The sequence below is a fragment of the Coturnix japonica genome, chromosome 17, assembly GCF_001577835.2.
Source record: "Coturnix japonica isolate 7356 chromosome 17, Coturnix japonica 2.1, whole genome shotgun sequence".
NCBI classification, from domain to species: domain Eukaryota; kingdom Metazoa; phylum Chordata; class Aves; order Galliformes; family Phasianidae; genus Coturnix; species Coturnix japonica.
This window is the reverse complement of record NC_029532.1, coordinates 7,017,575-7,045,528: the sequence shown is the minus strand read 5'-3', so window position 1 is coordinate 7,045,528 and position 27,954 is coordinate 7,017,575. Positions and strand designations below refer to the sequence as shown.

The window sequence follows — 27,954 nt, the reverse complement described above, 5'->3', positions numbered from 1 at the left end:
ACTCCTCAGCACATGAGCCTACAGCAGCATCCATTAACAGCGCTGTGCCTGCAGACAAGGGGCGCATCGTGTGGCACAGCGGAGCCGCTCGGAGCCCAGCGGTGTCACGGCACCGGGTGCAGCCGAGCGTTGCCCCGCCGGCCCAACCGCCCCCAACGGCACCGGCAGCTGGAGGAGGGCGGGGCGCTGATCTGAGCCGGGCACAGCTGAGCTCGGGGTAACACGAGAGACAGAACCTGAACCAGAAGGAAAAAAGCAAAGCGGGATCTTTCCCCTCCGGATTAACAGCGCGAACCGAAGCCGCGATCCCCGTCCGCAGCATCGGGCCGCTGCCTAAAGCGGCGACTGTGTCTTAATAAATAATGATGAAAACAAATTCTTCGCACACAGACTCACGGACGGAGCTGCTAAAAATAACCGCTCGGCGCAGAGGCGCGGGTTGGGGTCGGGCTGCAGGCGGCGGGCACGGCGCGGTTCGGCAGGCACACAGTGCGCGGTTCGGAACACACACAGTCCGTGGTTCGGCACACACACAGTCCGTGGTTCGGCACACACACAGTCCGTGGTTCGGCACACACACACACACACACACAGTGCGCGGTTCTGATCGCAGCCCCAGCGGCCTCCGGCGCTGTCCGGGCGCTGCCCCGCGCGGTGCCCAGCGGGGAGGGGCGGCTCCGCTCGGGTCGATCTCCGGCGGCGATGGGGGGGACCCGCCCCGACACCGCGGCCCCCGCGGCCGTTCCCGGGGCGGCCCGACTCGGAGCCGCCCGGCGCAAAGACGCGTCCGCACACACACAACAACGTCCGCACACACACAACCGCGTCCTCACGCGTGTACCCCCGTCCCCGTATCCGCTCGCAGCCGCCCCCTACGCTCCGCTCACCCTCCGGGCCCGGCTCCGCCGCTCCGCTCGGCTCCGGCCGCCCCATGCCGCGCTCCCCGCTCCGTTCGCCGCCCCGCCCCGCTCGGCAGCCGCTGCCGGTGCCGCCGGATTGGCTGCGCTGTAGCTGGGCAGAGCGCCCCGGGCCCGCCGCCCCCGCTCCCCGCCGGCCCCGGGAGCAGCTCCGCCGGAGCCCGGAGCTGAGCCGGCCCTGCCCGAACGGCCGCCGGGGATGGGCTCGGGCTCGGCCGCCCCGCCCCGCGCTGCCCTCCCGCCCCTCCGCGCGCGGCGGGCCCGGCCCCACGGCTGCCGCCCCACGGCTGCGCTCACCGCAGGCTCCCGGAGCGCCGGGTTGCCGGGGGGGGAGCGGGGAACATCGGCGGTTCCGCGGCTCCGCGAGCCTCGGTTTGCGCAGAGCCCGGCACCGCCGCGCTCCTTCCCCGGCCGCCACCCCCAGCGCCAAGGACGGGCACCGGGCAGGAGGACGCAGCGCCGCCCGGTTCGCTCCGCCGCCCGTTGCTCTCCCCCATCGCATCGCCGAGGCGGGCACTGACCTCCGCAGCAGCGCGATCCACAGCACGCAGGAGCGTTTGCAGCAGCACCCGGCGCGAGCCATGGCCCGCGGGCTCCCGCTCCCACCTGCGGGCTGCGGCCGAGGCTCGGGCGGACCGTGCGGGGCTCTCTGCCCCCGCCGCCCCCGGGGGGGGTGAAGTGCGGCCGCCCCGCGGCCCGAGCAGAGCCCGAGCCGCACGGCATGCTCCGCTCCTGGCCGGCCCGTCCTCACCCCGCCCGCAGCCGGGCTGCCGATGTCCTGCCGTTTTCAGGTGCCTCCATTACTCATAGAGAACGAATAGGGGCTATCGAGCAAATGAAAAACCACCGCATGGCACCGTCCCCCGGCTGTTATTTACGGCTGCTTCCTTTTCCACTCCTCAAAGGCTACCGTCCACGTCTGCAGCAAGCCATCAATCCTCCGGCTCGTGCACCTGGCAGCCGCTGCCGGTCGCCATCGGGGCGAGGACAGCAGAGGGAAGTGTCCCTCGTTAGAAAGATGCCGGAGCGGTTCCCCGGAGCGATGTGGGTGCAGCGGGGTCCGGGGCTGGGCAGGCAGCGCCCCAGGAGCCAGCAGCGGGCAGAGCTGGGGCTGCGGGGTCCCAAAAGCTCGAAGGAAGGGCGGCAATCATGTCGCACACGAATAACGCGGAGCTCTTCTATCACCTAATGCCGGCGGGGTCTTTCTCTCCCTTGCGGGTCGGGCCGCTCCCCACCGTGCCCAGGGGACGCGGCCGGGGCCCACCGGGACGGGCGGTGCCTCCCACCCCGCAGCTCAGCCCCGTCCCGCAGGCAGAGCCCCGCACCGAGCACGTGGAGCAGCGCGTGTTGCCGCCCCCCTCTCCCCCCGGCAGCGGTTTGAAGCTCGCTCACCCTTTGCTGGCAGATGCCAGGCACAAAGACAAGCTCGCTGTCCTCGATCTGCTTTTCAAGGCTTCTATAAAGTAGGGCACCAGCATCAACCCAGCGTCAGGTTTTTGATACATGGCTGGAGTAGCCAAAAATAATAACAGGCGGCTTCAGTCAATCGTTTCGCTCTCCAATCTGCAGCAGCAGCACAGGGGTCCTTTGTGCAGCCGAGCAAAAATCCAGGACGTGCCAACCCGGCTCCGGCTCAGCAGCTCCCGGCCGCCCTCAGCTCCCAGCCTTTGGGCCGTCACCATCCGGCCCCATCCCCGGCCCGCAGCCCCCCGAGGCGCTGCCCTCCTTCCCTTCAGCGCAGCGTCTCCCTCACTGCGGCAAAGCGTTAAGGTCAAGTTACAGTTTTACTGAGCACTTTATCTCTTTGGCAAGGCGTAAAAATGCAGAACCTGAACTTTGGAACGAGCCTCACACATGCAGTGGGTGGAGAGCAAAGGCAGCAGGAAAAGAGAGAACCCACGTCCTCCCCGCAGCCCGGCTCTGGAGTATTTCCTTTTGCACATTTGGACACATTATTAAGACAGTCTGGAAGGAAGCGGCAAAAGCAAACCACGCGTCTTTGGCCTTCAGCAGGAGCCAGATGTGCTGGGAGCAATGCTGCTAGGCAGCACAGCTCTGCTCAGTGAATATCCCATGGCCCAGCACTGACATCCCACCCAGTTGCTCTGTTGGTGCACAGTTGTACCTCAGTGTGACACAAACACTGACTGCTGCCCATGGACCGCGCTGTGTTTGACTTGTGTGTCTGCCATGCAGGGCACTCATTCCCACCCTCTCCATTCTCCTGGGCTTTGGGGCCCGCGGGTATCACAGCGCTGCCTTCCTGGCCCCGTGTTAAGGCCATGGGGCACTCCCAGCCCCCTGCTGTGCTCACCTCCTGCAGCCATTAAACCCAGACAGCTCTCACTTTTATTAGCTGTGAAGCCGCTGCTTTATGGCCAGGCTGCTTTCAGCCAGGCTCCCTAATGACCTTGAAGAGTAAGAAAGGGAAGGGTGGGTGATTGCCCAAATGTATTCCAAATTTTAAATCAAAAAAACAAAACAACAACCAAACCAACAAATAAAGCTTAGAAAACATTGAGGTCAGGCTCCATACCCAACATTCATGGAAGGAATATGAGACCTCTGACCAACGCTGGTGCAGCCAGACAGAGCATCTGGGCCGGGCAGCTTCTCTCTCTGCCCATCATTAACTTCATCCTTCTGCTCTCCTGAACAAGTGCTGGCCTTTCCTTAGGAATGTGATCAGCAGAGCCCACACTCACTGACACACTGCTGCCCTTCCTGGAGGTTTCAGTGACACCACAGCCCTGCTATTAGCTGCAGGTCTTTATAAATCTTTCCGTGAAGTCCCATTCCCACAAACATCCAATATCACCCTGCGCTATTAGTCGCGCTTGGGAGACACCACTTAACGCTCCCAGCAATGTGAGCCAAGAAGTGTCTGCAGGACTCAGGTTTTGAATTTCAAATCCAAACTACAGAGAGGTGCCAACAGCGCACGGCTCTGAGCCCGACACGCAAATACATCTTAGCATCCAAACAGCACTTTGTTTGCATTTGTCCCTCTAACAACGCTGGCGTATATAACGGCCTCAGTTTAATGGCTTCTAACTGACCTCGGAGACTGAATGATTCTCTTAAAGAAACTCAGTTAGGAAAAGGTTCTTTAAAAGCATCCCAAGCCCCTGAGCAGGGAGACACGCCTGCAGGCAGAGCTGTGCAGTCCCACCTGACAGGACCTGACCTCAGGAAGAGCCTTTGCACCACAAAGCCTACGGGTCCTGACTGCAGTCCTCATCTGTGCTCAGACTCACAGGCAGAAGGACAAATATCTTTACAGATCACCTCCCAGTTTTTATTGCTCCCTGCATTTGTCACTCCACCAAGGCTGGGCTGTTTCTCACCTTTCTCACCTTTACAAGTGCCAGTATCAGCACTGCGTACTTCACGCAATGGCAGGGGCAGCTCCTTCCAGAGCCCATATTAGAATTGTTATTCAAACTTAAAAACTGTAAAAAACTCCTAAAAAGTAAAAATCCTGGCACTGCCCCCAATCAAACTGCTGCAGCCAGCCAGGGATACGTGGATAAGCACGGAGCCAAGCCTGCACGCAGCCCTTATCCACAGCCCACACCTGCTGCTCCCTCCCAGAAGTTAAACTAATGAACACGGCGCACAGCCCAGAGTATTTCAGATACGGAAAAGGTCAGAGCGAAGGCGCAGGAGTGAAGAACAGATTGAACTGTGTTCATAAATGACAGCCCCATTTTAAACCTGAAGTTATTTTTTCAATAAATTAGGACAAGTGAGCTTTCCTCCAACTCGGATAATGCATCTCCCCCTGGATAGAGACCAGAGGAGGGCACGCACATGCAGGAATCAATGCTAATGCTTTGAAAGATTAATCTCTGAAAACTACTTCAATGGACTAGAAATGATTTCATACAAATCTCTGTACAGCAAGAGCAGATAAAGCATCACAGTGACACCGAGAGCATGCAGACTGAAAGGAAGGTGCAGTGCTCTCACTGTGCCCCTCTGTGCCCATTTCCCAGCGCTGGACACAGGCTGTGACACAGTGCCACTGCTGCCAGCTGCTCTGAGGAGCCAGCTGTGAGCATACAGGCAGGAGGGCAGGGCCTGGCTCCCCAAAGCTGGGAGCACAGGATGCTCAGTGTCCAAGGAGATCCATGGCTTGTGATTTCAAAATGCAGTCAGGACAGCACACTGCAGGGGAGGGAGGATGTGGCTCTCATCAAAGCCAAGGAGAGTGCACTGAGGGCTCTGAATGTGTTTGCAATTGTGGATGTCTCCATGGAGCGTGCCTTTTGGCACCTGGCACGACAGAACTAGCCATGGGGCCAGCAAGATGTACATGTCTAAATCAGACCTCTGAAGTAAAAAGTCTCAGTCTCTGAGTAATGTCACTAACAGAGGATGCTGAGCAGCACTGCTGGCTGCTCTGGATCTGCAGCCCTGCCTCCTGCCCACCACTCAGGCTGGCAATGTCACATCCCTTGCCAGCCCTGCTTGTTGTCCTTGCAGCCAGCCCCCCCCACCTCCCACTGTGCCTGGGGTTTGGAGCCGGGCTGCAGGGCTGTGCTGCAGTGGGGACACACATCAGCTCCCACGTGCCCCCCAGGCCAGAGAGCAGACAGGGCTGGAGAGATCTCATCTTCCCTTGGAGAGATGAAAGCTGAAGTCTACATTCGTTCTCAGCTGTCTTTTTAAATAGTCGTGTGTGATAACAAAAGCTAACAAGTGTAACAACCTCCCATTGCCATTACCAACATACGAGCTTCAAAAGGAGAACACGGTACCTCTGTCTCCTTCTGCAGGCAGCAGCCCAGGGCAGCGGGCTGACCCAGGATTCTCTGTGTGCTGGGGTGGTGGTGGGAGTGCAGCCAGGCCCGATCCCTGGCTCAGAAGCTGCACAGTACAAACAATTTCCTTTTATAACCAAGTTATTTTAAATCTATCTAGTTAGACAGATGCAAAGCACTGACACAGATGCACTGAAACTGGTTTGATCCTTGTCCGAACAGGATTAACTTGCCTCGGTTATTAACTAAATTAAACTCCAGCTCATCTTCATTGCAAAAATGGCTCTTTTGGTGCGCAATGTTGTGTCAGTGTATAATTTCTACATGGATAATCTGGCAGGCCTTCCCCTTGCAGCGGGTACTCAGGGTCAGCACACAGCCCCCACACTCACTCTGCCCCAGGTAATGGGGAGGTACAGCTGTGCCTTCTCACCTTTACTTTTACCTCATTCTCAGTGTATAAACCTTAGGCCATTAGCCTGAGCCAGTGACAAGAAGAGTTAAAACCACTTAGGAACTACACTGAGAGCCTGAGCTGCGTAACAGGACTGAGTTCAGATGAGTGTGGCTGCACGGGGCCATCTTTTGCTGCAGACAGTGTGGGCTCTGCTCCCAGCCCTGGTTCTGCCCATCCGCTCTGCTGTGCACTTCCCCAGCTCTGATGGGTTACATCTGCTCAGCAGAAAACCTACATTTCTATTTTACTTTCTTCCAAGAGAGTTCAAAACATTTCTAGCCTTAAATTTTGATCTCGAAACGTGGGGTTTGGGTTTCGTTGTTGCATTTTATTTCTTAAAACACTCACTCCACCAATCCTTGTTCTTCCAGCCAGCAGCCCTCTCCCCACCCCTGCAACTGCTGCTGTGTCAGTGCCATGGAACCACTCTGTCTTCCTGCGACAGATGCTAAGCTTAGCCCCAATCCCTGGGAGCAGACAGGCCCAGTGTGTGCACTCATTAACAAAATTGCAATCCGCCTGAGCTCACGAGGCCGCACTGATTGCACCACTATGGCTAACCCAGCCCATGGACAGCGAGCACAAGGAAGCTCTTCCAGAACGGGCAATGAAGTGCGTAATGCTGTGGTGGTTCTGAGCTCAAACAGCCCAAAGCACAGTGCTGAGCTCTGCGGGTTCCTCCCTCACCCCATTGCCCTCACTTTGCCCTGCCCAGCCCAGCCCAGCCTGCTGGTGGGCTCCCAGAGCTCCCCAAGCACTGCATTAAGGGCATGGCTCAGGCTCACCTGGAAGCGCTCTATGCCTCCTCCCCTCCCGGCCTGAAGGGCTCTGTGAACCATTTTGGCCGATCAAAGCCGAAAGCAGCAGGTTAGCTCCCAAATGACAACAGTGCTGTAAACACGGGGAAGCAAAGTCCAGCCCAGCCCGGCCAGCCCCAGCTGCCTCTCGCTTGCCATCACAAACAAGAGCCACAAGCCACTGCTATCAGCAGGAAGCACAAAATCCTAAAATGGCCTCGAAACACAACTGGAGCCATTTAAAAAACACGTGTGATGCAACCAAAGCTGCCCTGTGTGTCCTTCCCATGCTAGGCCTGAAGCCCGACCACTGCCAGGTGCTGCAGACAGAACTGCCCAGGCACTGAGAGTGCTTCACATTGCAGAAATAGAGGCACAAAGCTCCATTTTCCTACTCCCAGCTCTCTGCAGTTACTTCTCCCTGTCTGTGCTGCATCTGTAGCTCTCTGCCCTCGTCCAACCCCTAATGCAATTGCTGTGAGCTCCATGGAGCCGGGCACACATGGAGGATGGTCCCGCAGGGGGATCACGTGCTGCCGATGCTCCAGGCCCGGCTGTGAGGCTGCGCACATGGCTGTGGCGCCAGGCTTTCTGTCCATTAGGAAACCATCAGCTTGTCAACAGGAACGGCACGGACAGACCGTGGCTGCTGATGAGAAGCTGGGCACAATCAGTGACTGAGTCACTCCATAACCTCTGGTCAGATCCCATTTACAGAGCAGGAGGACAGCAAGTCAAACCGCTGCATTCGGCATGCAAGGGGCGGGACATGCAATGCGCTGACACAGAGCAGGCTGCAGAGAAATGAAAACAACTGCCAAGCAAGAAAAACGTTCCGTGATTTCTTCACCTCTCCTCCGGACGCTCAGGAAGGCGCAGCCAATGCAGCTCCGTGTGGCTGCCTTGGGGCCATTGGGATGACACAAACCAGCGCTCCGCGGGATGAGGGCCGGGTTAAATGCTCTGCGCTCCCCAACCTGCGTGATCTGCAGAACCCAGCTGTGTTAGCAGCTGCCATGCAGCAGATACACAGCTTTGGAGAAGCTGCCAAGCATCTCCTCACCATGGTTTGCAAAGGATTGGATTTTTAGTTCATTTCATTTATCTATTTTTTAATAATGACATTAGAGGGGTGAAAGTGTCCCCCTGCTTTCTGTACAGGCTGCTGCAGTGGCCTGCCCTCCCGAGCAGCCTGTCTGGGACAGTGCACAGCTTCCAAAGCATAAACGTTCCTCCCTGTGTTTCATTAATGATCCTCTTTAGCCAAACTGCTCGGAAAGATGAATCACTTCACTCCCCTTGTGTTTTTATTTTAGCAACGAGCGATGTAATTGTCTTGTTTAAAGGAAAATAGAACTGGAAGGAAACTCAGGGAGGAAACCCACAGGCGCGTTCCAAGCGCACGGCTGTGACACATCAGTCAGAGCCCAACGTGGGCCATCTTCCTGCCCAGAATGAGAGCCACAGGGATGCGGCGAAGCACAGAATGTTTAATCTAAGGCTGAGCACATTGTCTGGAAGAAGCCATTAAAACCTGCACTGGGCTGATGTGCAATCGCTAATACAGCCTTGGCCTATCTTTGACACGTGCCTTCCCTGTAACATCTCATAATTTAAGGAACAAAAATGCTTTTGAATGCTTTTGACTGTAGAAATGTGAAAGCAGCTTCCTCTGAAAGCCAGTGAGATCCCAAGTGGGGCCAGGAAGTCACTTGAGTTGTGCACCATAAACATTTCCATGATGCAAATTAATAAGTCTCTCTGAGGCTTGGGAACTGTGCCACATGCAGCATTTCTGAGGCCATCGCTCTTTTAACTAAGTTGTTTTCTTCCTTTATCCTCGCCTCACTCCGTGACAGGTTTGAGATTTTCAGCATCACAACTGCAGCCTGGCTTGTCGAGATGCACATCAACAGAGGTTTATAAGTACGTGAGAAATAGAGGTAAAAATAGTTATTAACTCGCTTTTGGAATGCTGAGCAAATTAGATGGGTGTGCTCCAGCAAAGGAAGGAGCTCCAACCATTGCTGCACACATCACACAGTGCTGCTGCCTGCAGGGCTGCCCCTCTCAGAGCCCTCTGTTACCTGGGGCCATGGGAGCAGTGCTCACCCCAAGCCCTCTGTGGGACCCCCTGCTCACAGCCACATGGCCTGGCTCTCACTGAGATCCAGACTGTTCCTCACAGGCCATCCCAGTTTGCTGCAAGCACTGCCAAGGCGGAGGGAGCAGCAGCATGACTGAGTGGGACCACCTTGGATTGCCAGTGGTTCATGGACAAAGCTCACTTGTCCTCCCTTGCTTTCCTCCACTGCCATGCAGTGCCTTGCTCCCTTCACTGTGGCAAGTAACTAAGACAGAACACACAAGAGTTTCTCTTCATGGAAGTAAATGTCAGAGGAAAAGCTGGAAAACAGCACAGAGTGCAGCAAGGTGTTGGGGTGAGACCCTGCAGCCATGGCCAGCAGAGAGCAGTGCCAACACCGCACACTGACAGGGGCCCTCAGTGCACAGTGCTGCAGTGCTTGTGCCACACTTGGGAGAGATTTCAGCTATGAAAGGGAAGAGCAGGCCTGGCTTGGGTGCTCACCTGCTGCTCTGAATGTGCCTGTGACATCAAAATACACCTTACTACAATCAGAGACCTTCAGATCTCATTGTAAAGATGTTAAAAAGCTCCAGCTACTTCGGCAATTACTGCAACATATTTTCAGGCAGTTTTTAAGGTCATTAGCAAGATAAAATGAAGAAAAGAAATATTGCTTTTAAAAGGAATGTTAAACATGCACCTTATCATCCAGCCACTTTATTTTAATGAGGTTTGCTTTACTTCTCCTGGTATTTGCTTTGTCACACGGTGCAAGTCTCTGAGTGTTTCCATAGGCACCAATGACTTTGTGGGGCTGTGTGGGCAACACTGCAGCTCCCGTGCTCCATCTCACCGGGCAGTGAAACCTCAGCTTTCATTGCACAAAAGCTGCGAGTCCTGCAGATCAGAGGCACTAAGAGGGAGCTGTGTGCCCATCCCTGAAGTGGGAATGCAGCTACCAGGCTTTTATTTATGGGGATATTAAATATGCAACAATCATTCCCCAACATCAGAGTAATAAACATCGCTGCTCCATCTGATCTGAAATCAGCAAGCGTGCTTCTTGTGTTCACAGAGAGAGAGACGCGATGCTAAATTATTTATGCTTTGTATATGAACAAATATAGAGAAATAAGTTAATTTGGTGCAATTCAGCAGAGCAGATTCAGGGCAGATTATTGTACACCCTTCAGTCAGATCATTCTCCTTTCTGTAAACAATTGTTTCTCCTCCAGAAAAGTGGGTTAAAGAATTCTAATTAAGGGATGGGCAGAAACATTTCTGAGAAGTTTTATTTAGCTCTGACTACACGTGGAGATCTGTCACCCCTCCGGATCGACAGCATCCACTGAGGTCTAACAGCAAAACAAGTGGAAGAAAAAAGGAAATAGATCCATTCTGCTCCTCTTAGCACTTCTCCCTATCTCCAGTCACACACAGCACATTTCTTTAAGCCGGTGTCTGTCCACCCTGGCAGTGTGATGTACACTGCTGCCCTGCTATTACAGGGTGGAAATAACACTGCAAGTGGCAGCCAGCAGTCACCAGGTTGTCACATGGACTATAAAACGCCGTGTCCAAACACTGGGCAGTTCTGGGGACAGGCAGCAGCTGCAGCACCTGCTCAGTGCCCACAGGGCAACTTTCAGCCCAGTCGGGGCAGTCCCAGGCTGGGCTCAGCCAGGTCTCTGAGCACTGTCACTGTGACGTGGGCTGGGGGCTACAGAGCAGTGGGTGACATGCAGGCAGAGCCAAGACACTGCTCCCAGTGCAGCCCCTGGTGCAGGCTGCCTGCTGGATGAGGCAAATCATTGCAAGGACAACCCCCCAAAATGGAAATCAGTGTTTTCATTGTACCTGCTCTGGTTTCTTTATGTTTTATTCAACATTTTCCCACCTGTATAGAAGGCTGTGAATACCAGCAGGTTAATAAACTCTTATTATAATCATTATGGCTATTAATCAGGGAGGGCTGTGAAGTTTCAGAGCTGTTGTGTAACCCTGCAGTGCTACAGAATCAGTAACCTCCATTCCCAGCTCCTGTGTCAGAAGCACAGGAGATGTTCTCCAAACTGGGCCCCAATGGCAGCCCTATGCCCCAGCACTGGATGTTTATTAAGCACCCCAGAAAACTCAGCCATTAAATTAATTAAAGATACTCCACAACTGCATGGAAACCTTCCTGCTCTTCATATAAATGCAGGATTGCGATGCTTCCCAGACCTCTGGCAGTATTAGCCAAGGGTTTGCTGTACCCCACTGCCACCTTGAGCCTGGCAGGAAGGAAAATCCTCCTGAGGTGCAGCTGTAGGAGGAATAACAGGAATTCTGGAACAGGAATCCCTTTGGAGCCAGATTTCTCAGCTCTGTTCCACACGTGTGCATGCATGTGATGGTGAAGGGGATGAGTGGAAAAAGAGGGGATGAGGACTGTCCTTCAATTTCTCAAGAGTTTAACTTAAATCCTTCATTCTGAGCATAAGACCCGAATCAGGCTCAAGGAAAGAAAAACTTAATTAATCAGAGGCAGCCAAGTTCAAAGTGTGCCTGGGGTCAGCCTTAGGGCTCCTTCACTTTGGGGGCACAGGGTCTGTGGGTAATCCCTGCCTGCTGCGAGTGACAGCTACAGGATGTGTGCTATGTGCTGGCAGTAATGAAATGTGAAGGTCTCCTTTCCTTCCACTCATCATTCTAAAGCTGAATGTTGACACTGAAATGTACCCGAGGTCCACATATAGCACAAGGGTTTAGAATACCGTGCTCAGCCCAGTGGCACAGCGCAGGTCCAGGACCCACATCTCCCAAATACACACAGCTGGACCTGGGTGCTGAGTTCTACCCCATGCCCAAACAGGGAAGGCAGCGTTTACTTCCTTCATCTCTACACGAAGTATCTCATTTCAATTTAATTTCACAGTTGTAATGGGTTTTTCAAAAATATTCCAGAACATATTTACTTTCCCACATCTTATTTCCTTTCACATTTGAAAAAAACTTTCTATCTAATCCCTCAAGTCATCCCACAGTCTGAATAATTTCAGGTTTTTAATCAATAGCTGTCAGACTTGTCAAATTACTTTAGGGACCACAAAGCAATTTTTAAACATTCATAAACCCTCGTAGAACAGTTAAGTGCACTGAATTTTAAAAGAAAGAGGAACTGAATAACACTGATCAAATAGGATTATATTCTGGCAAATTAGAAATTAGTTTTTTATGAATCATCTCACAGCTAGTTATATAGTGTCAGGCTTCTACTACTGCAGGGGAGAGAAGTGACTGCTCACCTCGGGATGAAGGAGCCTCTTTTTGCTTCTGAGCCTACTGAGCAGGAGCGTGGAGCAAGGAGCATGGAGCAAGGAGCATGGAGCAAAGTGCAAGGAGCATGGAGCAAGGAGCATGGAGCAAAGTGCAAGGAGCAAGGCATTTTCTTGCTGTCCTTAGGAAGAGCAGCACTGCTGTGCAGCTGGCTGCCTGGGTCTCCCTCCCTTGTCCTGCTGCCTCAGCCAGGAGGGGCCAAATTGTGGCTCCAAAGCTGAATAGATGCATCCTGGCTGCTGGCCCCTTCCCAACCCAGCCTTTGCTTCCCAGCATGCTGCTGGCACACAGATCTGTCTGGCATGTCAGTCTAGAAATGATGGTCGCCAAAAGTTCTCAATTTGTCGGACAAAGACCATCTGGACCCACAACGCAGCTCAAACCATTTATGGGGAAGATTCTCCACGTTGCACAAAGGCAAACTATCAGCTGAATGCAGAGCTGTGCTGCTGTCTGTCTGCGCTTGTTGTAGGAACAAAGAGAGACTGAGAATGTCTGAAGAAGTCAAACGTGTTTATCCAGCAGTGGCTTTAAACACAACAATCCCACCTCATCATCACAGCATCCTTCCTAAATTTGAGGGATGTGGCTTGCACAGGGGAAACGAAGGGAGCTTCAGAGCTCCACCAAGAATGCTGGAAGTCCTCCAGGAAAAAGTACAGCTCAGATCAAAGAGAGGGTGAGGGATGATCAGGAGGAAGGAACGCTTCAGCTGCCCACATACAGATTAACAGCCCAGACCCCGTGCCTTGCTACTCACAGCCAAACTCATCCCCTTTCCCTGAGTGACTCCAACTCTCCCTGCCCTCACTGACCGGGCAGTGCCTCCTCCTGCTGCTGAGCCCTGTGGGGAGAGAAGGCATTTTACCCCTGCTGTGGGTGCACCACGAGACCAGGGCAGCTCACATTCCTAAAGGCCAGAGAGGGAGCAGACAGGGGGTCAAGCAGAAGGCACTGTGCTCCTGGGGACAGCAGGACAGGAGGCACTGCTGCCCCACGAGGTGCAGAGTCCCACACAGACATGGCTGTGAGTTGGAGCACAGCCCCCAGGTCCTGCTTTGGAAGGGCTCATCTCAGCCCATGCTGTGTCCCGCTGCCAGTTGTCCCCTTACAGCTCCCAGAGCTCCAGCACACACAGGTCCGGGTCTGCTCAGCACTGCCTGCTTTGCCAGCAAGGCTCCCCACCCTGCTGTGTCGTGAGGCACTCAGTGCTGTGTCTGCTGCAGATGTCCTTTGCCAGAAATGTGCAATTCCATACATAAAGCCTCTAAATACTGAACTGTGACTGCTTTTAGCCTTTACACTGGTATCCCAAAGGAATTTTGCTGTTGCCACCTAAATTGGTGCAGTACTGACAGCCACTAGAGAGGCCCTGCCATGCGCAGCCCCATCTCTGGATGCTCACAGCTCATGGCTGCTGTTTGCACGGCCAGGCTCAGACACCACAGAGCAGGAGGTCAGTGAGCCCAGCTCTGGGCTCCCATCCAACCCAGTTCTGACACTGCTGCAATGCCTGGCCCAGCGCTCCTGGAGCTGAACCTGCCCCGGCTTTGGGAAATGCCATTCCAGGAGCACAGGTGTCAGTACCTGCCCAGGCCTGGCAATAATTAACAGAGGCAGCTCAGGGCTGGAGATAGAAAGGGTAGGAGAGAGGATGGATAGTGCAAGCAAGAGGGAAATGTGGGACTGTCTGAGTGATTCACAGTAACCGGACTTGCTTTTTTTATGCAGTTCAATTTGAGAAACATAAATATTTTTCAACAAGGGCATTTCAGTGAGTTCATTGGTTTTTAGGGCTTTGTCTGCTTTTCCGCACGCGGTGCTTTGTGGGTCCATCCTGCCAGCCCGCACCCAGCGGAAGGCTGTTATTCTCTTTCAGCTTTCTCAGTATTTAGTTTATTGCTGTTTGCCCAGTGAACTAGAAAACCAAATATATCCAAGCACTCCGGCTAGCACGCAGATGCTCATACAAACACGTGTGCAATGACATGCATCGGGTGTCCTCGGCCACAGCAGCAGAGCTGCAAGATCTAAATAAGGTAAGGAACGGGGCTGGGCACCGAGCAGGTCGGCTCACGGAGTGAACTGCTTCCAACCGAAACGATTAACCCCCCGAACTGCACTCGATAAGGATTCAAGCATTTCATTACTCTGCATTAGTAATAATAATAAAATCAGAGTGCTTTTTGTCATGAGATACCCTGCCCGGGGAATTGTGAAAGAACATTTAATTACAGGGCTGTTTCATTAAATGTAAAAATTAAACCAAAGACAAGAGGGTGTGATTTTGGGAAGGGAAATAAAAAGAAAGCAGTAACATAATGAAAAAGAGGCATCTGTGCAGCATGGAAGCGGACAGGGAACACAGCACAGCAAGCACAGAACACAGCTTCCCATGTCCAGGGGGAGATATGCCTGGGAGCAGCAGCAGCCCTGAGCCCCACGACCTTCCCACCCCACTCCTGGGGCTGCAGATCCCTGCCCAGCCCTCCCAGCTCTATGTGTCTGTGCACACCAGCACTGCTTGTGCTCAAAGTGACCCCAATCCCAAACCATTCTGCGTTCTCCTTTTACCTTTTGAGACCTCCCCATACAAATAGCTGGTGTGGAGCTGCGGGTCTGCTCAGCGCATAGCAAAACAGGCTGGGGCAGCTCTACACGCTTGGCTGTAACTCAGGGAATTTATTACTGAACAACATTACTTACCACGGGGGCACCACCGATATGAAAAGCACTCACCATAAAAATCACCCGGGTGGCCCAAGCCTGGCACTGCCTTCCACACACAAAGAGCCACGCAGACAGCCACAGCCAGAGAGGAGCTGAGGGAATCAAATATCTTTCAGCTGACCAGAGGGAGAGAAGCCATAAAATGCAATAGGAAAGCTCACACAAGGACACTGAAGGTGGATGGCAGGCTGGCTCAGGTGCCCTGTGTGTTGCTCCGGAAGGGCAGTGTGGAGGTGTAGGGCAGCAGCTGCCTCCCCCCTCCCAGCCCCACTGCAGGACTGCAGGGCCATGTCCCAGTGCTCTGGGGCCCTGGGATGTGCTGCTTATCTCTGCGGAGCACTGCGGCAGCTCAGCCTGAGCCTCAGGCACTGCGCAGTGGTCTGACACACCAGGAAGTGGGAATAGTGCAGGAGCTGCAGGAAGGGATGGGAGCAGGATGGGAATGGGTCAGTCTTCACCCCACTGCAGTCCCAGAGGGGGTGGAGAGAAGAAATACAGAACCAAAAGGCTCAGATCTGTCTGAACGCTTTGGGTTTCTGTTACCTCCAGCTGCACCTTCCCAGATATGAGAGATATGAGCTCACACCTGCCCGTGCATTGTCTTAAAATAGTCGGTGCCACTTCCAGAGTGTGTTTGCTGTACTTCCAAAAGTGGAAACTTCACAAATATGAAAAACAAAATACATCCTGAATGAATGCTAACACCACTACCGGCCCCCAGACAGCACCCTGCAGCAGTGTTAGTGCTGAGCACACCCACAGCCATCACAGCTCTGCCACCACCAGCTGCTGCCCAGAGCCCAGCGGTGGGACTGGCACTAATGGGCCCCACACCCAGCTGTGCTCTGCCAGCGCTGCTGCTAATGGCCACAGACACCCTCAGCTTTAAAACACCAAAGTGCTTTTCACAGCTGAGTAACTCCAGTCACCATCAGACAGGCTTACAGCTCTATCAGAAGCGCGACAGAGAAACCAGCCGCTTCCTTCCTACACGTGATGCCTTTCGTTGTCTTTATAAGGATGCTCTGAACAGAGATCAACATACAAATAACAGCACAAATACACACAAACTGAGACACTACATTTTTCCTGAGATAAGGAAGATAACCTTCTGAGCACAAAGACACAGCTGGGGCTCAGTGCCCTGGAAGCAGTGCCCACATGCAGCACACAGCTGCCCCCCAGCTGCCCCCAAGTTGCCCCTCCTGCTGCCCCCAGCAGTCTGGGACCACATGGGTTACCCTTATTCCCCTCATTAAAGTAATAAATGTGGCTTAGGAACACAGTTCTATACAAATACCATGAGATCTGGCCTTAATACACCCGGCTTTATAATTAACACCAACATGAGTGCCTTTGAAGGCTCAGAGGTCTCTGTAGCTCCTGATCAGGGAGTAAGTCTGTTTAAGGCCCAGTTGTGTGGGGTGTCCCAGTGGTGCTGCGCGGGGTCCTGGGCTCAGCCTCTCCTGCAGCAGGGACAGCCCCAAACCCGGCAGATCACAGGAGGCAGCAGGGCACGGAGCACAGCACTGTCTGTAACCACTTCTTGGCTAAGTGGGAGAAGAAGCAGAGATGGAAAATACCCTGAGGTTATAGGATGGTATTTAAAAAAAAAAGAAAGAAGCTCCATTGAGAAACTCCAGCTGGGATTTGATTTGCTGTCATTCCCACTGGCATTTCTGAGAAATTTCCTCTTTATAAATAAAACATATTTGAAAGCAAAATGCCTTGCTTCTGGGCATTCTGCTGCAACCTGGTGAAGAACGCTGTGCAATATAGAGAAAATAGAGCCCAGCTGCTCTGACTGATGTGCTTCAGCTCTGCTCTGCAATCACAGCAACTGGGATCAGCGCCCCAAAGCAACAGGAACTGCACAAATATATAAAGCGAGCAAAGCCACAGAAGCATCATTTCAAACACAAAGCACCACAGCCATCCCATCACTCAACTTTTGCCAGCTGTGAAATGGGAATACAGTCTATAGCTGCTACTTTGGAGAGTTGTAGGAAGATCTCATAGAGGGATATTCAGAAAATACTATGTATGTGTCTGACTTTACTGTTCTGAGAGCATTCTCCCACACGCTGCTGGAGGCCTGACTCACCACACGGCCTTTGGCAAGATGCTGATCTGCTCCGTCCTTTCATTTATGTTTCTCGGGCAGTATCCCCAATAAGCCACCGGTCTATCCAATACGGTCTCCCGCCTCCAGCAGTAGCTAATAGCTGATGTTTCAAAGGAAGGCAATCTTGTTAAAAGAGGGAAAATACAGTTCCTGACCCTCGAAGGCAGGCAGGCAGAGCCCCGAAACTTTTGATTTATTCTTCCTGCTGATGTTGGTTGCTTAGCTACAAATATTCTCAATGCTCATAAAAGGCTCTCTCCCTCACTCCTCCTCACCGCTATGTTTTAAATACAGCCATGGTTTATTTTTCCTGAAACCTAGGTGATGAGATTTCATGTTTTAGTTCCACCTAAGGCGCAGCGCTCCCTCCTCCCCCCAGCACTGCAGCACCAACGCCAGCACAGCGCAGAGAATCATAACGTGGCTGGGGTCAGAAGAGCCCCAAAGGTCACCCTGCAACATGGAGATGGGCAAAGCCAGGGCTTCCCAGCTGTGGTGTGGGAGCACTCGTAAAGAAGAGATGAGAAAGGAAGGAAAACAAACAGTAAGCAACAAGTCTAAGAAGCACGCTGAGACTGCAGCTAACAGCAGCCCATGGCGGTACACTCCATGAAGCCACCAAGGTAACACCAAGAAAGCTGGCGGGTCTGACATGCTGAAGGGCAAGACATACAGAACATATGGCAATGTTCCCTCCCCTGCACACTTCCCTGTCCCCAGTCCCTCTGCCCATGTCCCCAGCTGCTGGCAGAACACGGCTCCAAACTTGAAGCTCTGCTGTTCCCTCCTCCACGAGGCTGCTGTAACATACAGCACTGGTTGGTGCCGGATCCATCTCCCACTCCATCTCCCACCCCACAGTGTGTTTGTGTGCTGGACAGGAAGAGGCCCTCAACAGGTGCCATGAGTCAGGAGGAAACAATAGCCCAGCCTCAAAAATGACTGCAAAAACAATAACCCCGCAGAGCCGCCCCTACAACACAAAGAGCAGCTCTGGGTTGGCGCACTGGGACAATTGTGAGCACCAGCTGTTGGGAATGGGAGGGCAGCAGAATTCAGTCGGGTTTTTTCCTGTCTGCTGAAATTAGGGAACAATGAGCAAAGCCCCTCCTGGCAGGGCAGGAAGCGGCCAACAGGAGCATATGGGGTCAGCACCCACAGCCCTGCTGGGCAGGGAGCAGAGCCAGCAGCCGGGGTGCTCCCCCCGCCAGGACGATGCACAGTGCTGAGGGCTTCAGTCTGAAAATTGCTTTGAGGTCTCTTTACTAAACACCGCTAACAGAGATGTCTGAATTTCATCAAATGGGTTTTATGCTTCCACCGCACAGTGCCCTCTCTACTTTGTATTTTAGAAGTCAGGCACAGCTGTTTTTGTACAGACAGACGGATGGATACGATTTCATACAGCAGGACGGGGGATGCTATGCAGAGCTCAGAGAAATGGCTGTCAGCTGACCTGACAATGCTATCAGCGCAGGAGCCAAGAGCCAATTTTAACTCATTTTGCTGTTGCACAGCCCCTTTAAAGGACCTAGGAGCAGAGCTGGGCCATGCTTTGCTGCTCTGTGTAAGTACGACAATGAAGAAATAGAGCTGAAGGCAAAGATGTTCTGCTCAGCCCAAACTGGACAGCAGATCCCTGTGACCCCAAAATTACTGGATAGGAAGCAACAGATGAGCATGAGGCTGTGCTGTCAGTCTGGTGACTGAATGTTGGAGCAATCTGAGTAGCAGAGAGCACCTTTAGGGCTAGCAGTGCCTCGTGGTAGGTGAGCGGACAGCAGAGCACACAACAGTGCTGGCAGTCAAGGGGCTCTTTATCAGAGCTGTTTTCTAACTAACAACCTCACAGTGATGCCAAGAGAGAACCAGAAAGCTCCCAGTCAGCGCTGCGCTGCAATCAGTGATTAATTTGTTGCAAGACACTTTGCTTGCTGTACATGACAGAGCTCATAAATTCTCATTTTTATTGATGCTGTCCTGGCTGAGGGGCCATGCTGGAAGAGGCTGCTGTGCTGCAGGCACCCTGCACAGCTCCTGGGGCTGCTGGCACAGCGCAGGCGGCCGCAGCCATTGGTGCCAACAGACTGGGATGGCCACGATTCACCACAGACATGGGCTGGTCACCCTCCATGCTCACAGAGCCTTCCCAGAAGAAGCTCCATCAGGACATGAGCCTCAGTGCTCTGTGAGGCCTGTGGCACTCAGTGGAAGGAAACAAGAGCTAGCAGAGCTCTGCGCCCTGGCTGGGAGCATTCTGCTCCCACATGGCACTGCCCTCTCTTGGCAGGACCTACAGAATTTGATGCCCTAGGCTCTACTCGTGCTCACCATCAGGAGCCACAGGGAGGACCATGGTCTCACCAGCCCTGTCTACAGCCCTCACTGTTTAGATGTCCTCCAGACCACAGCACCCTCACATCTAAAATTAGGACTGAACGAGGTGGTGGATTTGTGTTTTGCTATCCCAGGTGATACAGGTGATATCTCTGAACAGCTCTTCCCAACACAAGTGACAATTGTGTTGTATATTGTTAAATCTGTCATCATACTGCAAGTCTCAAATGGTGAGAGTCAAAGAGAAGCAAAGGAGGGGAGTGATTCTGTACAATGCCCAGGGGAGCTGAGGAAGCCTTTCAAATAAGAGAAGGTGTTTTTCCTGTCACTTTCAGCAGAAGGAAGCTCTCAAAATTACTGAGTGCTTTCTCATCCCACTCACTATCTTCCCAGCTTCTTAAATATGCACTGTAGGGCTACAGGAGCCTGGAAGCGGCTGTGACAGCCCAGGCTCACAGTGGCGATGGCTCAGACATGCTGCAGCAGCACAGCCCCATGTAGGGGCTCACCAGGAGCATTCCCTGCTGCCCTCAGCCCACAGCACTCTGCTCACATCTCCCTGTTCTAACCCTGCTGCTAATGAGGCCCAGCAGGTCCTTGAGCTTCCGAGGTTCAGGTGCTGTTCCCCTCTCATGGGCACTGCTGTCACGCTCTGGGACAGCCCCTATCAACACCTTCGGCTGTTGTGGGAGCCACAAAGCAGCACTGAGAGTCTCATCAGTTTACCTCTGAACATTAACATTAATTACCGTTTGCTACATTAAGCTACAGTGTGTTGGGAACAAGTGCAGGTGCAGCCTTGCCCTTCCCCCCCACCCATGGCAGATCACCTTCCTCACCCCTCCCCAGCCCCTGGTCTGAGCAGACGAGGTCGCTGCCTTGGCTCTGCCTACCTGCTCCCAGATGCACATATTCATATGCTGCGTTTTCCAGCTGTGATTATTATTTGCTGAGTAGCGAATGGTCCAAAGGGCACAGGGGGTTCTGCTGCTGTTTAAGGTATGGCAAGCACAGCCTGTCACCCTGCTGCTTATGGGAAAAAAAGAGATGGGAGGGAGCAACGTGCCTGCAGCCCGATGAGGACACAGATGCTCGCCAGACTTCAACCTGAAATACTTTCCTTCTTTCCTTTCCAACAAAACCCTTTTCCGCCCGGCGCAGGAGGAGCGGAGCAGACAATTGGAGGGGAAGCGACCAACGATGGGGGAGGAGAGAGAGGGAGAGAAACGCACCCGGCAGCTTCAGCCCCAAACAGCACGAGAAACAAACTGCACAAGGGATGAGTAACACAGACAGCTTTAAAGCCGTGTCAGGGTTGTGCCTTCCAGGTTCACAGCGCGGACGTCGGGAAAGGACATCCAGCTTCACAAATTACATAAGTTTTAGCACACCTCCCTTTAAAGCTCGCTGTGCTGCACTCTCACCAATACACAGCCACCCACACGCGCCGGGGCTGCCTGCAAACACACCCTGCCCCAGCGCTTTTTACAACCACACGGAATTTCCAAGTTCTCCCCAAGCAATCTGAGCAGTCAATACGCACCTCACGACCGACCCCTTCCATAACAGTAGGTGTTATCCAAGCAAACCCCTTTGCTGTTGGATCCCCGCACCTTTCTTCCCTTCCCTCCAGCACCCGCACAGCCGCCCCTCAGCCCAGGAGAGCCGAACTGATGGCTGAAGCCCGGCACGGTGCGTGATGCTGCGGCCCCAGCGGTTCCCAACAGCTGAAACAATGCACTGGAAAGTCAGGTTTGTCCGTATCCGCTCGCTGTCCCGCTTTAGAAAAGCAGCGTGTGGATACCAAGGATATTCAAAGATCCAGCTTCTCAAATCTCGACCGGACGCATCCCAAGCAAAGTCACCAAGGTGCTGGAAGTACTTGGTCACCGCAGTGCCAATGTCACGCGGCAGTGCCAGCGACTGCAGAAATCAAAGGGGAGCAGACGACTCACCTCAGCCTCCACGGGGCAGAGCAATGAGCTCGGGGCAGTGAGCTCGGGGCAATGAGCTCGGGGCAGAGCCGCAGCCTGCGCTCCTCGGGCGCTCACTCAGCTCCGCCGCCGGCAGCACGCGGCCATTCCCGGCGGTGCCCCCTGCAGTTGGCGGCTGCTCGCGGAGCTCGGGGCTGAGCGCCTTCCGCTGCAGTGATAGCGGGATTATTAAAGTAAACCGACTGTTGCCCTACGTGGAGGGAGGGGGAGGGAAGCTCGGCCCCTTCCCTTCCTTTGTAATTCAAACCCTTCCTTGAGGCAGCTCTGGAGGAGGCATCTGCTCCGGCCCTTCCCGCTGCCCGCAGGTGCTGGCGGCCGTCCAGGCTGAGCGCCCCGCATCGCACTCGGGTTTACATGGCAAAGCAGCTCCTTCCTCATTAAGCTTCATCTAGCACGCTCCTCTCTCATGTATAATTAGTCCAGTACAGCAAACATGCAGGTAAGGAGGGAGCCTCAGCACGCACAAGCTCCCATCTCCTCCCAGCTGCTTCCAAGGCTCTCCCCATGCAGCAGCCCCCTGGGACAGCCTGCTCAGGCACTGTGGGCACTATGGACATCCATCCCCTGCTGTGCCTGGGATGTCAGCCCTGACCCCATTGCTGCCAGCTGCAGCCACAGGAGCTCAGTGGGGCCGGGCAGTACACACTTATCGCTTCCTGAAGGCTGTTCTTAAAGGCTGAAAGCACAAATACCGTTGGCTCCGTTTGCAGACATCTTCCATTGGTCCTCACAGTTCACATTTTAAATTATAAAGAAGTCCAGGCATGCAGGAATACATCCACAATGCAGGCATATCAGAATTAAAATCTCCCTCAAATCCTCCTGAAATCTACACTGCCATCATTAGCCACAGCCCGTGTGATAATAAATAAACTGGAGTCCCTGACAGCAATGATAGTATCCCATCTCCCCACATTGCAGGCCCACAATGCTGTGCAGTGCCCTGGCAGGCAGCCCCACTCCAACAGGTTTTCCTTCGCTCTGTCAATTAGAAATTTCTAGTGAATTTCAGAAATAAAAGGGAAAAACCACAAATATTTTGGGTGAGTTCCCATAACACCCCGTGCCTCTCCCCTTCCTCACACACAAGCTGCTCAAGGCAGTGCTTTTCACACCCTTCTGATGGCAAATGTTGCGATCTGCTGCTCTGGCACTGAGCACATGCAGTGGGAATGGCCAGGTTCTGCTTTACTGCATGTGCTGCTCCTGGAGCTCGGGGGAACAGGCGCTGTGTGGGGATGTGCTCTTCTGCAGGGCACGTTCCTTCCAAGAGAACGTGGAAGGGCAGAATTGTTTTCTATTACACCCCTACTCCATGTCCAGACCTTCCAATGACAGCTTGGCTGAGGCCTGTGCATGACCACAACAGGCATTTCATTATCACTCCAATGCAAATAGCATCTTCCTAATCTACCAAGTGCAATTTGCACAGCTGGCATTTAGGACACGGAGCATCAGCTGCTCTCAGTCTGGTTTTGCACCAGAAATCACGACGCATCCAAAACTGAGAGACAGGAAACAAAACCCTTTTGCAATACCCACGCTGAATCCTGTGCTTGCTGTCTGCAGGCCAAATCCTGCTTCCCCTGAAGGCCAGTGGTTATATTCCCACTGACTTGGCAGGAACTTTGGCTGTGCAGCAGCCATTGTGGGCTAACTGCAAGCCGCCCGTTTCCCATCTTCCTGCTCACACTGACTCCAGGTTGGGCAGCATCAGACACCGAAGCCTTAAGGGGAATATTAAATGAAACGATTAAAACGTGGACAGTTGAAATTGAGACTGGTCAAAAAGAGCAGCAGGACAAACAGGACCCAAAAATCATAACATGAGGAGCTTGTTTTACTTGTGTACACTGGTGTAAATTCAAACTAGCTCTGCTCATTTATCCTCTATATACACATAGCACAATAAAAGAAGAACTGACCTAGCACCAAATATTCCCTGTTCTGGGAACAGTTCCCATCTGCTAACACCACAGAAGGTCCAGCAGAGCCTGGAATACATGTGCACACTTATCTCTTCATTTCAGACCATTCATCACTCTTTGCCTGGAAGCAACGGTTAATTTACAATAACTCAATGTCCGGATGGCAGTTTAAAATCCTCCTGAGCATTGCCCTAGGAGAAGATTTTGTCCTGGCTCTCTGCAGCCGCTGTGGATTCAGCTGAGCCTCAAATCTTTAAGTCACTTAGTTTTAGAGCACGGCAGAAACAAAGGAGGAGAGAAGACCTGCCAGCCTGGAGTGAGTGCATGCCCAAAGCCATCGAGGGATCATCTCTCCAGCACATTCCTTTGGGACTTCAGCAGTCAAAGAAATTAGAGGTGGAAATGAAGAACGCGGCCAATCAGAAACCCGGTGTGCAATGGAGATTATTCCCTATGGTTTCATGTTTTCTCCAGACTAGTTTTAGATAACAGGTGAATCTTGCTCAGAGGAGGAAATACTTTCAGCCTGGAGCAGAGGAGAAGGACATGCCCTGGGCATAACAGAGTGCAGCTTTCTGAAGGGACCATGACCTGTCCCTTACATCCTGCACACAGTGACTCACATCCCTCTCTCTGCTTCTCTTTCCCTCACTTCAGTTTGGATGTAGCTTATTCTTTTGCTTTAAGGACTTTGCTTATGATGTTCTGCTAGCGCTGATGGCCTTTGCCACTGATTGTCCTTTTATCAAGGACAATCTGCATCCTATGTTTTGAAAGCAGTCATTCTAAAACCTTCAGGTAGTGCCGCAGACAAAGGCTGACACGCCATCTATGTAAATCAGAAGGTGTCTAAAGAGGGTGTTTACAAGCAGAATGCTGCTAAGAGTCTGCCTTGGTTGCAGATAACAAGGCTGAGACAATGACAGATCTCCTTCCCCTCGCAGCCAAGAGCAGCTCCCTCTGATTGGCTTCGCTGTGTTTATCCAGGATGCTGGGAGAGAGCAGGCACCAAATATGCAATTAATTGGCAGTTTGCAGGAGCATATTGCCTAAAGATAAACAGAGTGGGTGATGGTGTCATACGTAAAATGGCTGAGTGCTGCAGATGTAGTGTTGACCCAGTTTAAAAAAAATAAAGGGATTTGCTTTTGTTCTCTTGAAAAATAATTGTATCCCAATGAGTACTTTGTTGCACAGTCCCTCTGGCCTTTGAGCATTTTGTGTGTGTAAGCCATTCCGTGCTCTTCCTTAATCTGGAAGTACTTAGTAAATTAAGAATTTGCTGAAAACTTTTCCTGCTGACATCAGTAGAACATTTCACCAATTCAGATTGTTGTGTGTGACAGCAGACAAGCGCACTGCAACGTGGCATTAAAGCCTTCACTCTTCACAGGGGGTGTTTTGCAAGCAGGAAAATGCCAGACGTCACAAAAAAGCACAAAGATGACATAAAGTCCAGAGCTGGGTAAGGAAAGAAGGAAAACAGGAAGAAGGCTGAACAGTATTTGGGAGCTCAAGATACACACTGGGGTAAATAGCTGAGGCTGGAAAGGGGAGGGAAGGCTGAGGTGATGCTGGGGAGCTTGAGAGTCTTAGCAAAGGGTACACGTGCCATGATCAGCACAGCAGCACGAACTTCTGTGTGGAATGCAAGGCACATGTACTGAACAGTGAGAGGATGCATTGAGAAATGTCCTAGATGATGACTTCCAGGCTCCACACCCTGTAAAGCAAAGCAGAGGCCCACGCAGATATGCACACCAGCGTGGGCAGTGGAAATCAATGCACTCACAGGACAAAAGGACACTCATCTCTCTCCTTTTTATATTTAGTGCTCTAAAACTGAAGACTAAAGCATGGGACAAATCTCTCACTTCATTTCAGCACAACCACATTGACGTGAACAGCACTGTTTGGATGGAGCAAGACAGCAAGCCATGACCTAGTAGCTGCATTGCTGCGGCCAACACACAGAGTCTGCATCTGCCCTGGCAGGCATGAAGCTTCAGAAATGCCTTCCCTGGAACTGCTGATCCCAGGGAGAGATCTGTGCAGCACACTGAGGTTCGCTGTGTGTCCTTGGCCAGCTCCTGGCAGCTCCACGTGCTCTGCCCACTGCTGTCCTTCCCTCTCCTCCACCATGGGCTCTCCAATGACTGCAGGCCTGGCCTCATTGCAGTGTTGGAGCTCCCTGCAGTTCAGCATTCCAGAAACGTGGCAAAAATTCTGCAGTTTTCTCTTAGATCAAAGTTTCTGTATTTGGGTACCTATAATTAGTGAGCAAAACAAGTGACATTTTGTTCGGAGATGCAGAACTTCCATTGATTTTAATGGATTCAGCATCCCAGAAAAGTAGGCCGCTTATTTATGTACCTACATCAGCATTTGCTTATGCACTGACCTTATGTTTTGCAAATCATGAGACAACCGCACGCACCACTCTGTTATTCCCTTTATTTCTGTCAGCAATCTCATTCAAGAAGTACATTCCAGCTCTAAATGTGCCTTTTAAACTTCTCTGTTTAACAAAACACTTGGGCACCAGTTTAACACCTTTTAGAGAGAAGCGCTTCACCGCATTGGCACTGATAGGATTCTCCCATCCCTTTTGGTTGAGATGGGGCACAAATCTTTGTTTCCCCACTTTCTGCTCCTTCTGGGTGCTGCCTTTTGGTTTATCAATGTGCACTGCTTGAAATGTGCCCAGAGAGGACCCACAGAAGCCAATGACCTGGCACTATCAGTGACAGTGACACCGGAGCCCAGCACACAGCCAGCAACTCCATGGCAAATCCCTGCAGCTTGTGTGTGGGCTGCTGGCCACATAGCCCTGTACCCTGCAACCCTGTACCCCATAGCCCTGTACCCCATAGCCCTGTGCACCCCATAGCCTTGTGCACCCCATAGCCCTGTAGCCCCGCAGCCCCAGTCTGTGTTTTCCCCTCCCACACTCACAGTCCCACATTGGGAGCAGCTTCAGGAGCAGCTGTCCTTGCTCCTAGCAATGCCATCCAGCATCAGGATACCACATTTCTCAGCACAGTGAGCTAAAACTGCTTAAGGAAACTTGATGCGTGCCAGGCTTGGGATGTCTAATGGGAGCTGACACTGCTGACACTGGAACTTAGATGGGAAGAATTCTTCCAACAAGGAAACCAATTTAAGGCCATAACTGATACAGGTACACAGCTTAGAAGGTATAAAAACCAAAATGAAAAACCATCCTCATCCCAAAAGCAGAACACACAAAAAATCTTTACTTCAGTGCAACGCAGAGTTAATTTAAAAACAAGGAAACCTTCTAAAGGTCACCTGGATCTTTTGCATGTATCCATATACCTGAAAGGCGAAGCAATGGCTTCCAATTCCATGTGAGATTTTAAAGTATGGATGTTTCTGAGCACATTAAACCAGAACTTCATGGGAAAAAACAAACAGGGTGATTGGATCAGGTGAAGGATGGTTTTATACATGGGCATGGGCTCTGTGTAGTGCAAGCAGCCCTGCAGGCCCAGGGGAAGGCTGAGGCTGCCCAGCACTGAGCTGCAGGACCATCCCCAGGGGCTGCTCACAAACCCCTCTTTGGTTGTGTAGCTCCCAGTTGAATCCCTGCCACTGCTTTGTTGTGTTGTTCTTGAGCCAATCCCTGCCACATCACTTTCTCAAAGTTCCTGGAGATATATCCCTGTAAGACAAGGAAGGCTGCAGCTATATGGACTTAACCCCAGAGTGTCTCTAATAAATGTATCAGCTGCCAGTAGCTCCGTGTAAGTGCAGAGTTTTACTGCAGTCATTGTAACAGGATCTGTCACCGTGGTGTCCTCTGGATGTCATTAATAAATAATATATGAAACCACTCAGGAAGAGGGAGAAAAAAGTATTTCTCATGTTTTCTGGAGCCCAGTGAGAGGTCAATGGCATTGATGGCGAAAGGAGAAGGTGAAGGGGACGAGCTCAGGAATGGCAGCTTTGCAGTGTCCCAGAGATGGGCAGGTAGAGCAGAGCATCCCAGGTGACCCATCGTGTCTTAAAGAGTACATAAATGATTAGCACTTGGTTGTTCTTGCAGATCTCTCTCCTAATCTCTGCTCTTTCTCAGCTGCTTTATCCTCCCCCTTACTCGCAATAAGAAGGGAAGAAGGAAACTAAGCATGCAGAGAAATGTCCTTTTCCAAGAAGACAAGCATTGAGCCATCCTCAAAACAGCCACTGACAATCAGCTGGGAGAGAAAAAACTCCCAACCCAAAGTACAGGCAAGACAAACACACCCTGTCCATGGGACAGAAACAGCCTCATCATCGTTTACTCTTTTCCCTTGTGTACCAAGCCAGCACAAGGGCGAGTGAGTCGGTTTTCATTGCCCATATACACTTCTCAGACTATGGGAGACGCACACCCACCATCACCCAGCACCGCTGCTCAGCCCCAGCTGCCCACCTCCATCCCAGCACCTCAGCCCCAGCCGCCGGATCTTCGCTGCAGCCACTTTTCTGCT

General features: G+C 52.4%; 1 protein-coding gene across 11 annotated transcripts in view; it reads right to left on the bottom strand.

Moving 5' to 3' along the window:
• The window catches only part of DAB2IP (DAB2 interacting protein), a 149,040-nt gene that overhangs the window by 40,267 nt on the left and 80,819 nt on the right, over positions 1 to 27,954 (bottom strand). Inside the window, exon 1 of one of the 11 annotated variants that reach the window (XM_015878982.1) lies at positions 2,310 to 2,669. The exons of 8 other annotated variants lie outside the window; for them this stretch is intronic. In XM_015878982.1, coding sequence (XP_015734468.1) covers positions 2,310 to 2,422 — 113 coding nt within the window. In that variant the 5' untranslated portion in view covers positions 2,423 to 2,669. Of the gene's footprint in view, positions 1 to 887; positions 1,040 to 1,438; positions 1,546 to 2,309; positions 2,670 to 27,954 lie in introns of those variants that run through there. 2 more of the 11 variants (XM_015878983.2, XM_015878986.2) reach the window with 2 other exon arrangements.